We start from the raw sequence: 16,212 nt of genomic DNA on the forward strand, positions 1-16,212 counted from the left end.
TTTTGGGTAGTGGTTCACCGTTGCTTGTTTCAAGCGGGGCGCCCTGGTTCAAAGTAATTTCACCTTTGAAACCATGAATACGGATTTTTTAAAATGTTGTCGGATAGAAGCGATAAGCCTACGTGATTAGACCGAATGGTGGTGCCGAGGTAGTCATTCAAGTTTTTCATATCAGTGGAAAAGAAATTTACAAGTTTTTATTGCATGTGATGCATTTGCATTCGCTTAATAATATTTTGGGAAATTCTACTAAAACTAAAGTTGTCCGACGTTTCGATGTAATTAACATCATTATCAAGGTAAAATGTTGTATCGTGGTGTGAATATAAATTAGTTTGTGGAAAATAATAGACATTTGCTCATATTTTCTTTTTGCAACGTTTTATGTTTTTGAAAATTCTTCTTAAACTTGTTTGATTAAAAATAACTTGCTCCTTCACAGGTTTAAAATAAAAAGGAAATGTTTAAAATGCTTTTCGCGTTGTTATATTTCACTAATATTCAAAGCGTGCTGCCCGCGTTTTCTACTTTCACGGCGTACCACAAAATTCTGATATTTAAAGAATTTTTCCTGTGCTAGCCTTTTGTAATAGTGCAAGCAGATTCTAATAATCGATTTTTATCGGTGTATCATGCTGGGAGTTTTTAATTATTTTATTTTACACAGGTAACACTAGGTAAGGAGAAATTAGAAATTGTTTTTTATTGTGGACTTTATTCCACCCTTACTAGTGCACATTTCACTTTTTCTATACGTGACGGTATTTTGCCTTTGGCAGAATAATGAATTGAAGTAGTACAACTTGCTGCTTTATTATTAATAAAATTAGTTGTCTTTATACGCTGGACTTCAGCTCGATTTTCTCGTCTAAAACACGAATTTCTAATTAAACAAGTATAAAACTAAACGAGTTTAAAAAACTCGCAGAACGTATTTTGTCACGTATTTTAAAAAGTACTGATAAAACACTACTTTTCTTCAACTATACAATCAACTAAAGCAGTATCCACCCAGTAGGATCAAATCCTTAGTTAAAAAAAAGAAACCGTAAGCGTTTATGTCACGATAAAATAACATTGTTACAGTTTAGTACTATTCTCATCATGAATGGTCGAGATTACACAAAATTTCACTGTTGAGAGGTCCGCGGCAGGTTGGGCAGGTGGAGGAGCCCTTCCTTTTGTGCTCAGCTAGACATGTTCTACAGTACAACATGTGAGAACATGGCAAAATGATGCAGTCACGCCGTCGTACAAAACAAATCTGGCACAGCACAGCACTTCTGGATTCTTCCAGCTCCTTTTCCAAATTATGAACCTTTTCAGCACTTTTTGATTTCGATTCTTCAGCTTCCTTCAGCTTTTTCTCGAAATCTTCTTGCTGTTTCTGACAATCTCGCTGCAACTGTTCCTTAAAGCTTTCACGAATTTCGAACAATGCCGTGTGCAGTTGGGTGGACGTCTCAGCTTGCTCCATCTTGTGCATGTTGAGTTGCTCTGTGAGGCGTAGTTTTTCGTCTTTAAGTTCTGTTACACATTCGATTACGTTGGAGACCTTGGATCGCATGGAACGTATTTGGGACAGCTTGTTGGCAGCTTCCATGTCAATTGCACAGGAAGACAGCTGACCTGCAATTCATTCAAAAACACATGTTCAGACTTGTCTATTTTAAATTTAACTAATAAAAAAAACTAATATAAATACTAAACTTATAAATTATACCTAATATAAATTTAACCTTTGAACCCTCTTTTTCGGCTGGTTTTTTTTTGGAGTTCGTAGGCATGGGTTGGGATTTGGGGTGCAGAAAGTGCCACCCGACTCTGTATCTACGTTGTGATACCGGTAACGTACTGAAACAGCGCCAAGTTTGAGTAGAAAAGAAAACAATGCAATGAAAACTTGACGTCACGTGCACAAAAGATTGACACATCGAAATGTTCCCCGATAAATGTAAGGAAAAAGTCACCGTGACTATGTGTTCTTGATTATTGCTTGAATGTAGTTTTAAGTAACGAAAGTTTGAAAGCAGCGCGGGTACTTTCTGCACCCGACCTCGATTCACCGCCATGTCGCGTGCTTCGCTACATCACAATTAAAATACACTCTTTTTTTTATAATAATCTAGTTTATAAGAATATCGAGGCTGAAATTGGCGAATTTTTAAGAATATTTTAAGAATAAACCTGAGGCTGAGATTTTGAAAAGAATATAGTTTTGAGTTGAAGATTTGTAAATACAATACAATTAAATATGTTTTTAGTTGAAACAAAATCAGGTATTTTCATTTCCGTCACTTTATCTTTGTGAGGAATGCTTTGTTTAAAGCCAAAACGGCCAGGCTGCAACCAAAAGCAATGTTACATGTGCACAATATAACACGAAACAATTCTGGACACCAAACACTTGTTATTGATTACCCAATACTTGCTAAAACGGAAATATCAAACAATATTTTCTAAGAATGTTTATAAGAATATTTCAGCCTAAAATCAGCAGAAAAATAAGAATATTCAGCCTGGGTCGGAAAAACTGTATTCTTATAAAAAAAAAAGAGTGTATCAACATCGGCAGTACCAACCTCGGCCTGTATCATACTCCCGATACTCAGTTACACCATGTGGCCAGGTAAATTGAGCACAGCCATCTAAGGACCCATCTTTCCAAGTCCCTTCCTGAATGGTCCCATCCGGGAGCTTTAAGGTCCCATAACCGGTCATTTTATCGTACTGCCAGTGGCCTTCATATACAGCACCGGACGAGAACATCATCTTTCCACGACCGTGTCTGGTAAAAAGAACAACAAAACTTTGGCTAAACTAAAGAGTATATTAAGCAAGGTAGGTATATTAAGAGGGTAACTAGGGGCCGGATAATTGGTGAGGGGAAAAAAAAAGGGGTAACATATTAAATTAAACTATCCAGCTTGTTTGTGCATTCTCTACCGGGCTAAACTTAAGTGAAATATGTTCCCTCCCTCTTTGTGTCCACTACTGAGCAAAGTTGCCATGAAAATTAAACGCCCTCAAAAGTGGTTTAAATTCTGTGTTACCATTAAAATTACTTACCAATTAATATATGTACGAAAGTCGCGGATCCAGGGGCTACGCACGGGCTTCTATCCGAAAAAGTGATTAGATTGTACATTGTTTCAAAAAAAGCAAATCTGCAAAACTTAGCGGAATTCAGACCGACCATAAACCAATATAATGCCCCCTTTTCACCATGGACAAGTCCGGCTTCCAATATGATAGTTAATAAATAAATGATTTAATAAATGTTCTTCGTCAGTATAGGTGGGCTAGCTATGATTAATTCCAAGGTTTGATGTTAGTTACTGAGAGCCACTTTGAACTATAGCGAAAGTTTGTAAGAGGCAAACCTCATGTTGTTTTTCCATCTACCAGAGTAGAATCCATGTTCAACAACGGCTTGGTCATTACCAGGCAAGGAGAAAATAAGGCATTCGCCTTTTCCATGTCTCTTTCCTGTGTGTGAAACAACTAAGACTGTTAATTGCACAGGAACAACACTTCATACCTTAGAATCACACACGCACACGCATACAGCTAATAAATTCCGAGGTTTGGTACTTTACTCACAGGGTTCATAGGGCATTCGTGCGGCACTGTCACGAAGGGTTTAAGTTAGCATGGCACTGTTACCATCTCAAAACATCTGTACATTTTTTATTTTCATTGGTGTAAAACATTTCCTTCTTTTTGCCAGCATGTAAAAAAAAAAAAACACCAACATTTCTAAGCTCGTTCCTAGTTTTTTCTCTCCTTCCCATTCCCTGAAGCGGGAAAACGAAACTCGCTGGACGAAACGCAATGTGGTCTCCGTGAAAACCCTCTGATTTTTTTTTTTTGTCGGCAAACCTCCAAGTCTTTACATGCAAAATGGTTACACAGTATTTATTTTATAATCATGCTAACGTATAACTTCTTGGGTTGTTCACAATCAAAGAAAGATAATCATAAGCCACACATACTCTGTTGTTAAAAAACAACTATTTCACCGAAGGCGAAGTGAAATTGGTGAATGTCTATCGAGAAGATTTGGTATAATTTTAAACAAAAATCAAACTTCATTCCCATGCAGGAGTGTTGAAGACATTCGGGCCGTTTTCAACACTCAACGACACTTTTGACTAAGGAACAACCTTTCGTCAATCAGCGTTAAACTGTTTTGATTTTTATTGTTCCGTCACACATTTAAAACATAACAGCACAAAGAGACAAATTTTAAAATCAGGGATCCTGGAAAAAGTATGAAATCAAAGGATTTGAAGGGGAAGTGCGAAACCTAGGTTTACAGAGAACAAAAGTGCACTGTTTACCTTTGCACCAGTCTCCTTGGTACACAATTTTGCCCATCGCAGTTTTAAGGCTGCCACGACCATGAGGAAGCTTTCTTAGACTACTTGCACTATAGCTGGTGACTGCATTAACAACAAGAAAATAATAAATTGGCGAGAACGGTTAATGAAGTTACCGGTACACCCAAAGAAGGACCTAAGTTATGGAGACTCTCTGTGATACAAAACAAAACAGGCAAAAAAAATACAAGTAAGGAATAGTCAGATACACTGGATTTTGTGTACTCACAATGAAATACCTATGAGCTAAAATGTGTATAAAGATTCACACACATAGAAGTTCATCCAATAGAATTGCATGTGAAAGGTGTGAAATCAATAACATAATAAACGCTCGCGGCCTTTATTATGAAACTCGCCACCATAGTTGGGCGTTACGTTGATCAAGGGTGGCGTTTAAGGTTAGGGTTAATGCTAATTTTGAAATTGAAGAGGCACGTTTACCACTACTGTAGCTAACGCATTTATTAATAAGAACAGAAACAAGTCAGGAAATCGATTTTGTGCGCACATAACTTAGAACAAAGAATTCCATACTACAACATAAGTGCACTGAATTCACTTTGGAGCACATGAATTTGAAGATTAGCAGATTGTTTCTGAATGTTTCAAATAAACGCTTCTCTCTTCTCTTTTTCTTTCTTTTGGGGAGCATTCATTAGGTGACAGTTGGAGAGGACCGTTTGTATGAGAGCTGAAGTTCATTTGAGACTGTTTTGAGTAAATATGGTGGATATAAAAAGCACGTCTAAGATGTATTAACTTATGTGTGGAATGAGTGAAAAATGTGTGAACTTACATACGAATTGCAAGTGAAACATGTAGTGATGTATGCCAGAGCTTACAAATGAAATGCATGTATAATCTACCTGCAGTCCCGCTTAATGAGCGTTGACGTTCAGAAACATGTTGCACCACATCCTCGCTTGTCGAAGCTTTGACCTGTTTATTTGTGAAAGGATTTCGTGCATAACTACATTTCATTTTGTTTTTAAACATGATGTCCTCGAGGTTACACTGAACTGCCAACATGTTAACTTGTGGTTCTCTGTGCGTTTCTGCAATAAAGACATTTTATCATAAGCTAAGCATAACAAAAAATGCCTGACAGAAAAGAAAAGTAGTGATGCATGCAAACCACACAAATTGACAACAGCTTTAGAAACTGTCCAAATCCTTTTTAAGGCCTTTTTAACCACTTATGTAGCCTAATACACTGTTTCCTGCTCGCTTAGTCGCTAAAACGTTTGTGTTTCTGACGAGTACTTTCAGAAATATTTAAAGTAATGTCTTAAATTTTAGTTAAAATTTTTGGTTTTAAACTAAACAGAAATGTCACTTGTTCACACCATCTCGTTCTATTTAAAATAGACCTCCCTCTTTCTTGTTTCCACTGTTTTAGTCCTGGTTTCCTCCAAACCGTTCTCTTTTCTTTAAAATTTTTTACCGTGTCTACACAAACCATGTAAATCGTATAGTTATACAAGGTCACAAAAACGTTATCGGGAATATTAACAGGACACTCCAGAATCATGACAAGTCGAGTTTTATTTTCCTTAAAACTTTCATACATTTACGTAAAGAAAGAAAAAACTTCGGTCTCTAACGGTAATGAAGTTGTCAATATAAGTGTACAGTTGTATTCATAGAGGTCACCACTTTGACGTCACTTTTGACTTCATTGACAGCTTAAAATAGTAACTCGAAATGTCCAGCAATGCAATGCTGCAGGTAAAAAAATTAACTCTTAGCACAAATCCGAAACGTCTTAGATGAATAAAGCGTTACGTTTTTGTTCCCAAAAAAGGAAATTCATAATATAATTGTCTGATCACCGGAGTGTCCGAATAAAGAGGTTAAGTTTATATGAATTTGTTCCCTGGGGCCGAGATTTTCTGTTGTCCGTATTAGAGAGGGTCCGTATTATAGAAGTTTTTTCTAAAGAAAATAAATGAGAATTTTGTTGGGATATCGGAGATTGTCGGTAATAGAGAGGTGTAAGTACCGAGAGGCTCGACTGTAGTGAACAACTGATTGAAATGATACTGGCTTCCATTCTGAGTACAACATATCAAGTTATTCACTGCGAGTACTATCTGCAAGTGAATTTGTATGTCTTAACTGGTGCTCTTGAGACAGGGCCACCACATACATCTACAGTCATCTAAACCACCAGCGTACTTTACCTTGATTGCCACAGGAAGATAATGTTCTCACTAGAAGATCGGTTGACTCTTCAGGGGTCATCACGTTAACAGTGATAAGTCTTTGAAATAGTCCTCTTTGAATGTCTGCACAGCGCATCAAGGCCTGTAAGGGCTCTTTGAGTTCACACAGCAGAACCTTGGTAGCATCACTCTGATTTTCTACCGCGCTTTCGATACTGGGAGCCTCGGGTTTCTCTGGCGCACCAGCTTTTTCAGGAACAGCATAAGTTTGGCCTGAAGAACCAGAAATACATCCTCCTAACTTGAGTAACACAAGTCTGTATAGGGAGTTCTGTATTTGCATACATTTGATAATGCTCTCCAGTAAGGCTCTGGTGAGCTGTCTTCCCTCTGAAACAGTCAGAGTCTGTGTTGGTTCGTTTCCAACAACTGGAGGCTGTGGCTGGCTAAATACAGCAGCAGGATCTAGATTGGCTTCTGAGGTAAAATCAGTGGTCGGAGTGAGAGAAAAATCGTGCGTAGAAGTTGATGGTAATGCTGCTGGAAATTCTGTACAAGAATCTATGGACACTAGAAAAAATGTAACAAAACAGTATTGCATGTAAATAATAAGTGCTATGAATGGTAAAAATAAGTACTAGCGAAGTGCCAGGGCATTAACACTCCATAAAGGAAAGATTTCTAGAGAAAAGGACGCTTAAGGTATATTGCTTCCTGAGTTTTGATTGGTTTACAGGACGTGGCATATGAGCTCATATACCATGCACCACAAAACATGGTAGGAGTACGCGTCAGCGAGGACAGCCGGGGAGCTCAAATATTGCAATTCTTTGGTTGTTTTTAATGAAACAATTATATTCCACTCGCACTTGTTGGTAATTTAACAAATTGACATCAGTTTTTTATGCGTCTGTCCTGTTATTGATGATAAATTGCGTCATAACATTGTCAAAGTGTTGTAGATTCGCGAGCCGCAAGGCGAGCGGATCTACAACAAACTTTGACAATGGTATGACGAAATTTATCATCATTGAAAGGACAGACGCATAAAAAACTGATGTCAATTTGTTTTTTACAATAACAAAAAGCCAAAACTGATTTTAAAACGAAGGAAAGAAATCTACGGGGAAGATGCGATTGCCGTACGGCCGCAGAATCTAAATTTTGTCGCTGTAATTTGGAAAATCACACACAGGCTCGTAAATTAAAAGTTTGGTAAGAATACCGCCAGAAATACACGAGGAAATTCGAATTGTTTAACTAACCTTTAATCCACTGAAAAGAGTTCACAAAATAATCCGCTAAAACGTGGTTCAGCTTTCTAATTTCATTGACAGCACACATTCCCGCTCACCGCCGATTTTCGGTCTGAATCCTCAATAAACATCCAGTTCTCTTCGCTCTCAGGTCGCACTGGTTTCTTACGTTTTAACCGATAAATTTTAGATGATTTCCTCGTTAAAGACTTCTAGTTTTGTGGTATAATTCTCGCCTCATCAAAAATACAGTGCTAAATCAGTGCTGAAAAGTTTGACAAAACCTTCGCTGATTGCGTCAGCTACGAGTTTCATGCGTCTGTACTCTTATTGACAATGAAAATTAGCCAATCAGCGCGCGAGATTTCGCTCATATCCAGCGCACGCTCGTGGAATAATTGTTAAATATCACATTTTGTAGTACCGTAGTAAAACTTTTTATATTGAAGCTAAGGTTTACTTTTGAAACTTAATTATCCAAATCAACAATGCAACTCTTTTTAAACTTGTATACAAATATCACTTACTTGGAGTGGAAGGTACCCATTCTAGCGATGAACTGAACAGAGATTCCGTCTGTTGGCCATTTCTTTCCTTTATACTTGGAGTTTCAAACGAACGGGCTGGACCAGCAGCTTTTTAAAAAAGTACAAAGAGAGCAAAAAATAAATGGAAGACACATGAACAAACACAAAAAGTGGTAAAGCTACACAGTAAAATCAGCCCTGTATGTAAAATTAGTAAAATAAGCCTTAATTTGCGCTGTACGAATGCTTATTATAACGAATTAATTTAATTATGACAATAGAAATCATTCTCACTTACATGTACTTAGACTGGAAGTTTTCCCTTTCACTGATGATTTGAACAGATTTCCTACTTGTTGGTTATTTTGTTTCCCCTTGCTTGAGGTTTCAATTGAATGAACTGGTTCAGTAACTGCACAATAATAATAAAGACAAATAAGGACAATTTAATTTAACCTATAAATTAACAGAGCAGGGCACGCACTGCGGACAAGTCCAGCCAACATCTCGAGGAGCACTAACGTGGGCACCTGAAGGAAAAGGAGGGAGGCCGGCCAAGAGAAACGTGGAGAAGAACCGGGAGACAGAAAGAAACCGGCTGGGTTGGCGTTCGTGGGGGGCGCTGTGCATCGGCGGCGGACCGGGACGGGTGGCGCAGCTGGCCGGCCTCAAGAGTCCTCATGGGCCGAGAGGATGAGGAGGAGGAGTGAGTGATAAATTAACAGAAAACAGGTTAATACGATGATCAGTACACGTACTACACATCGGACCATCTATGACCGGGCAATACGCGAAACAGATGTATGGCCGCAATTCAGGATACCATCCTATGGAACAGATCAATCAAATAGTTTCGAAACTGCAAGCTTAAAGAGTCTGCAGCGTTTGCTCAAATTAACCTAACACTTCAGTTGATTTCTGGAGAGAGGGTGCGTAATGTATTGAGACTGATAGCTTACAGCATGTGTCGCGTTTTTCTGTGGACGAAGATTTGTTTATTTACGATCAGTTGAATCTATCGTGTTTATTACTTAGAAAAAAAGATACGTGAATCAAAGAGAGAACTATATTTACCTTCATTTGTTTAGAATTTGCTGCGTAGAGAATGTATATGGCTTATTAAATAAGACTACACGAAGCCTTTTCTTGTATTGGCTAAATGGAAGTGATATGATTTTGTACCGCGTGATACGAGCACGTGGAAATTAATCGGTATGTAATAATCCATGATCCCTGCGTTCAGTCGATCTTTGGGAATCTTAAGACGGCTCTTACTTAATCTAGGAAGACGTAACTGTGGCTGTCACAATAGCGATTTACCCAGGCAATTTTTTAATGATTTTTCACCTGATTCGTTTACTATATTTTGAGAGGAAGCCACGTCAGCTCTTTTGAGTCCGTCTTGATTCTTGAAGCAAGAATGAAACTGAACACGGAGAGAATCATGGAAGGAAGAAGAGAAGCGAATGAGACGACTAGAATATCGAAATCAGACAACAGGATCTGCCAGTCGTCTACCCTCTTTCTTTCTTCCTATCACCTCTTGCGCTTGCACCTCCCGCGCTCGCCCCCGCGCTTTCCCTCAAAAACAAAATACGACTGGGGACGAGATTAACTTTACAAATTGGAGCTACCAACATATTGCTTTTAGTTTAATCAGACTTAAAGTTTCAAATAAACGAGATAATGCTGGGAAATGATCGCAGTTGTAACAAGCGTTAATGTCCGTTTTTTATAACCTGAGTTTTAAATTTTCAAAATTAGCTAAAAATGCAGCCTACATTTGATCGCGTCTCATTTGGGTGTTACTATCGCAAATCATTTTAATATAGATCAAAGTTGTCAGAAAGCTCAGGGACCACCAGATTGGATTACATTTATCTTTTATTATTTTTTTTTTTTTTTTTTTTTATTAAATAATTTTACGCTTTTTCATTTTTTTAAAAATTTTAAATTCATAAAAAAAAAATTTTTTGTTTTTGTTGTTTTGCCACCGAAGAGGCAACAATGGAGCAGCGGAGTTAAAGACACCACCTACTAACCATGTTTTGCAAGGAATTTTAGTGGCAAAATCTTGAGTTGATCTGTCCAATCCATCTTTATAATACCATCAGAGTCGTCGATATTGATTAGAACCCCAGTTCTCCCACTGTTATCTCCAAGGATCACTTTACACTGCAAGTTACAAACAGCATAAATTAAAGTCACCATAAACGAATAATAGCTAAGTGCCAAATACCCAGCTGTCACATGCTTTTCTGGGTAAACTTTTGTTCATAAAAGCCATTACTTAGAAAAGAAGCCTAATATACCCTAATGCCCTTTGTTTTCACGGGGTTTAGAATTGGCGAAAATCACGCAAAATTGGCCGGTGACATTTGGCGTAAACAAAATACAGCTCTCCTTACTTTTTTCTTAGAGATTTCCCTGCAACTTTTTTTCAGAAACGTAAAAACAAAAATAGGTCTAACCGCAGCAATTGTAGCCTGATCGAAGACTTGGCATACTGATATATCAAATCGAACATGCAAACGTTGCGTTTAGGAATTTGTGTACTTTTCCTCAACTCTCCTAAGTAACGGGGTCTGGAAACCGACTGTATTTGTGGAATCTGATTAGTAAGGAATAAGTTAAGAAACATGTGCCAAGCCATAACAAGGTCAGTCACTGATTTCACTGGCAAAACAGGATGTTCAGTGTACGTACTTTATCCTGTTTATTTAATTCCGTTAGATCCACTGTGTGAATAGGAATGCTGACTACACGCCTTTCGTCATATAAACACACTGTGCACACGTTTCCAGACACTCTGCTGACCATACCCTTTTTGCCTATCAGCTGCACGTCCTGGAAGTGGGAAACCACGCACAAATCATGTGAATGTCACATTAAAACAGAAAAAAGGAAAACACGGCATAGCATGGACCACATTCCAATCATGGGCCCCTAGCTATATACAAATACCACAAAATGAAAGAAAAAGGCAAATCTTAACAGCATACTATAAATCTTTAATTCTGCATGATAAACACATTAAACAGATGTTTATGACAATATTGTAAGACTTGAAAATGACCCTAGACATTTTATCCCACTGCGGCGCTTATTTAAGGAATTTCGTTGCACTACAAAGCAACTCTAAAACAAGCTTGAACATTTCTTTGCATCAAAAGCGATTTTTTGCAGTTATGAGTGATTGTTTTATTGCTCTCCCATTAGTTTTTCTATTCAACACTATTACAATAAGTAGTTCTGTAAATGTTTTGTAAAGGCCGCAAACTTTGCCAGGACAGCTAGCGCCACTTCTGTCTCCGCAAGAGACAAAGACTGACAATCAAAAGACGTTCTTTTCAATTACTGTAAAATATAAGATTCTTTGTGGCATCCAAGTTTTAAATAAGCGCCGCTCTCAAATAAGCGCCGCCCTCGAATAAGCGCAGCACTTGAGGCGCGAAAAACTTAATAAGCACCGCGGCGCTTATTCGAGTAAATACGGTGCATGCAACATGAATTGTTAAGAATTGTTTTCAATATGAATTTAATAAAGTCAGTATATATCTGTTAGAAGTAAACCTATTTATGGACTATGCTGTCACTGTGGTTTCTACAGAGATTTTTGTGTATTTTTTTTTTTAACCCAACACTAAACAGATGGATTAGTTTACAGTTCAAACTGAATGAATGAAATCTCTACCGTCTCTCCAACCAGCAACAACTTTCAGCCAGGTTTGAACGGCTAACTGTTTTCTGACTTAATAAAACATTCAAGTTTGTCTTGACAAACTGTCGCGTTTTAAAAGTAAACTATTTAACGTAACTTAACGTAAAAAAATAATAATAAAAAGTAAAATAAATCAGGAGCCATAATCGGGGACGGAGACCGTAAGCGCGTGCCATTACAGTATTGGGGGGTGTCCCCATGATATGGAACAATTGTGCTATTTTTAGCACAAACTGCGCCATCGCGTGTGGTACGCGCGCGTACTGCTGCGAGGACTTTTGCGTGGACGTCGCGCAGAGAAAAACAAACAAAATGGCGTCCAAAACTACCTGTTCAAGTGAAAAAGACGTTGGATTTCTTTCATCTGTTTCTATTCCTCTGTTACATCAAGTCTTCCTTGAGCTTTCTTCCTCGCATACGGTCTCCGTCCCCGATTATGGCTCCTGAATAAATAAATAAACCATCGACTGAAGATGCTGCTGCTGTGTTCCATGCTATTGCGGGCCCAAGAGAGGCCCGCAACCCAAATCTTGACAGTGACCAGCGGATTGCGTAGCACGCGTGCGCGCCACGTTTATAACAGAGCAGCTCAAAACCGGAAGTTGAAAATTTCTTCTTCCACCAAGAACGATCAGAATGCGAAAAATGTGTCAATCACAACAACGCGTACCCCAACTGAAAGTTGACAATTTTGTTCTTCCAGATCCCCAAAGAATGATTAGAATGCAATCACGAGCAGTTTATCCTGTGAAATCGGAGCCTTTGTCAATCGCCTCTATCACGATGCATGAAATTTGCATCAATGTTCACGAAACCAACGCGTTTAATGGAGGATATTTTGTAGAATGATCTTAACTTGTTGTTTTGCTCATGTAACACAATGGAGGATCATTCGCTTGTGTTCGGGGTTGGAACAAAATGGAAATATTGTCTGCTCAAACTGGCAAAGAATTGAAATCGTTGGAACAGACTACAGCCGTACTTGAAGGATTCTATCTAGGCCCGCACTTTCTAACCTGTGGTTACCACTAGTTTTTCTCTGATAAAACGGTCGCCAGGCATACCTTGTTGGATTCATTTATCTTTACTTCAATGTCGGTTGTAACCCAGCTGCAGTCGTCAATACTGTGAGGGTCTGTACACGAAATTGGAAAACACATTCAAAGGCTGTAGTCGAAACGTCAAAAGCAAAACTTGTGCTTTGAGGTTGTTTTAGTTTAATTGTTTTTGTAGTAGTCCTTTTATGTATTTTTTTCAATGACATCTTACATCTCTCACTTAGTTTCACTTTAAATATTCTTCACCTATCATTCCTGACCATGGTGTAAACGTATTCCATTCTTGTTTCTTTCGTTTCTTTCCTCTTTTAAATGAACTAGAAGCTACAGGAAAAATAATTTAAAAAAAAGAAATTGAGTCACAACGTTGTAATTAGCTTGTGTTACAGTGATGGACTAATAGTCATAAATGGACAGTGCATGGTGGCTGTATAAAAAATGTATTGCACATGAATGTGATTCCGAGAATCGAACGAGAAAATAAGGTATTTTAGGTCTTTTCTTTGATTTAAGTGTCACGCATGCTAATATCTCTGTATTGTATTCGGCTAACACGGTGATGGAATTTGGATTATTTGTGATTTACAGTCATGTTACTCGAACCGGGCCAATAAGAACAAAGTTGGTCGATCGGGTAGCTACGTTTTTCGTAAACAGACCAATGACGTTAAGGCGTCCAGATAACAGCTCTACAGCAAATTCTGTAATCTGTTTGTGAAGTGGAGGCAAATGTACTATACTTTTACATCGTTTCTGCTTTACTTGTATAAAACCTACAGATCGCATCCTTGGCAACAAAGTAACATAAATATTACATTTTACTCGGTAAATTTTAGCTTGAAAACTTGTTTCATGACTGCAAACCCAAACCTTTGAAACCCACTCAAAATTTAGGATCAAAACTAACCAAACACAAAGTTTCCCGAGAGGTTCACATCTTTTGCAACTTTCTTGAACTATAACTGTTTGTATTCTTCAATGTTATTAGTTCATTTGTGAAAAAAGTCACCATTCTTTGTTCACATTAACGTTTTGATTGGTCAACTTTCTTTCAAGTGGTCCGGTTCGAGACGTCGTACTGTAAAACGGAGCTAAAGCCAATGGAAGGTAAGAAATCACAACAGTAATTATAAGAGCTAAGATAACATTTGTGTATGCATAGTAAGCAATTGCAAAAACGGGACTGTGTAAAAAAATTTTCGGGACATTTTGACTTCAGCGACAGCCTCTCTTTACATGCCTTGTTTCTTTATTCAATTTGTTAACAAGCTATTTTCTCTCATTTAATATGGTTGTTCCTTAAAAAAAGTTAAAAAGAACTTCAGTTTTAAACAGCAAGCTTTATTTGTGGAATTACAGGAAGGTTAATAGCTATAGCCTTCCTCAGTAACAGCTTGTACAGCAGTTACCAAGTAGACACACCTTACCCCCTCCCCCTCTTATGCTAACAAAATCCGAAAAATGGAAACAAGTCTTTACCTGTGGTTTTACCACTGGAGCCAGCTGATGCCGAAGCAAGACTTGATCTGAAGCCAGATGACCTAGCTCTGTGTTCATCAGGTGTACATTCACTATAACTAACTGCAGAAGAATAGCTGTATGGACTATAACTGGGCGACGCAGGAGAATAGGAAGGTGATGAAGGAGAGTAGCTAGGTGATGTAGGAGAGTAGCTAGGTGATGTAGGAGAGTAGCTATAGCTAGGTAATGTAAGAAAGTAGCTAGGTGATGTAGGACAGTGGCTATAGCTAGGTGATGTAGGACTGTATGAAGGCGACAAAGGCCTATAGGTAGTCGTGGTTGGTATGTAAGGAGTAGAAGGACCAGGTCGGGTAGGTGACGGTTTTTTAGTAACAACTCTTTTATAGTTATTCGCATTCAGGTACTTGTAGTCTTCAAAACGCAACTCCTGTATAATTTAAATAAATAAATAGAATAAAATAATAAATAAATAAATAAATAAATAAATAAATAGGAATTTACAGTGGCATATCCACAGGGTGGCTCTTTACCCACTGTTTGCAGATAGAATTGCAATTTAGAAGTGTTGGTTTTTGTGGAGGGGGAAAAACTAGAGAACCCATGCCAGAGAAAAACCCTTTTGATGTGGCTATTATTCTGATTGTTCTAGTAACAGGGACGGCGGAGCATTTTTCCAGCTGGGGGGGCTGACTAGTGACTTGAAGTGGGGGAGGCGGGAGGGGGGGGGGGTCTTAAAAGACTCTTCTCTTAAGCCCCATTGACACCGCAGAAAATTTTGTGGCACGGCTGGGATAAAATTGGTACGCGTTCCAAAAAAATAGCACCGATACCCTGTTTACACGTTCTTTTTTCTACCGTGCTTAACTGCGTTAAATAATGTTTTGGTGCGGGTAAAAGGTTCAAAACCTTGGCCAGCGTACGCGATTCTGTCTTAGTGTGTATGCCGCTATTTCATTCAAACGTCACATACGGGTCGCGCAACTTTTCGGCTTTTTCCCAGAAGACTAGATTAGAATCAAAGTCTCTTCGAGATATCGACGTTTTTGCATGAAGTATGAGTCGAAGGTTTATCCTGTGCATTGTTCTTCGAACTTATCATTACAGTTTCTTTGTAGTTTAATTTAACAATTTCCTATCTTCGCGGAGGAAATGCAGCCATATAATTTTGTCAAAAATGGCTCGTTCGCGCCGGGTATTTATACACATATTCCTTAACATTACACAAATAAACAGTGCAAATTTCAGCGAGATCTGACAATTCTATACTTTAAAACTGCAAGGACCTTTCGAGGCAGTCGATTACGGCAGCGAAATTAGCAAATGAAACAGCAAAATATGCGTTCGACGCTTTGTTTTTGCGACGCTATATTTGAATTGTTATAGGTAGACCGTCGTTCAATGTGTTCAAGGCCGTATCGTTACGATTGCTCCATGAAAAAGCACGAAAAAAAATACGGATATTTCCGACTACTGTCGGAGAAAACATTGCGTAAACAAATCGTTACACTCAAGCTGCGTTTTGTCTAGGCTCGGCGAGGGTCGGATATCAAGACCCAGGATTAAACAAAAGCCACATATACAGTGAATGCTTTCGAATTATATTTGAAGATGAAATACG

At 38.3% G+C, this 16,212-nt stretch overlaps 1 protein-coding gene across 3 annotated transcripts in view; it reads right to left on the reverse strand.

Moving 5' to 3' along the window:
- Nucleotides 1-684: 684 nt before the first annotated feature.
- The window catches only part of LOC144656167 (uncharacterized), a 31,060-nt gene continuing 15,532 nt past the window's right edge, over nt 685-16,212 (reverse strand). For 2 of the 3 annotated variants that reach the window (XM_078516406.1, XM_078516407.1), the window contains 13 exons: nt 14,592-15,021; nt 13,359-13,436; nt 13,119-13,189; nt 11,040-11,180; nt 10,376-10,508; nt 8,632-8,745; nt 8,334-8,441; nt 6,569-7,120; nt 5,252-5,440; nt 4,344-4,445; nt 3,384-3,489; nt 2,583-2,788; nt 685-1,629 (listed from right to left, as the gene is read on the reverse strand). In XM_078516406.1, the coding sequence (XP_078372532.1) occupies nt 1,103-1,629; nt 2,583-2,788; nt 3,384-3,489; nt 4,344-4,445; nt 5,252-5,440; nt 6,569-7,120; nt 8,334-8,441; nt 8,632-8,745; nt 10,376-10,508; nt 11,040-11,180; nt 13,119-13,189; nt 13,359-13,436; nt 14,592-15,021 (2,757 nt within the window). In that variant the 3' untranslated portion in view covers nt 685-1,102. The remainder of the gene's footprint in view (nt 1,630-2,582; nt 2,789-3,383; nt 3,490-4,343; nt 4,446-5,251; nt 5,441-6,568; nt 7,121-8,333; nt 8,442-8,631; nt 8,746-10,375; nt 10,509-11,039; nt 11,181-13,118; nt 13,190-13,358; nt 13,437-14,591; nt 15,022-16,212) is intronic. The other variant, XM_078516408.1, reaches the window with a different exon arrangement.

The sequence above is a fragment of the Oculina patagonica genome, chromosome 6 (assembly GCF_052425735.1).
Source record: "Oculina patagonica isolate OP01 chromosome 6, crgOcupat, whole genome shotgun sequence".
Classification (NCBI taxonomy): Eukaryota; Metazoa; Cnidaria; class Anthozoa; order Scleractinia; family Oculinidae; genus Oculina; species Oculina patagonica.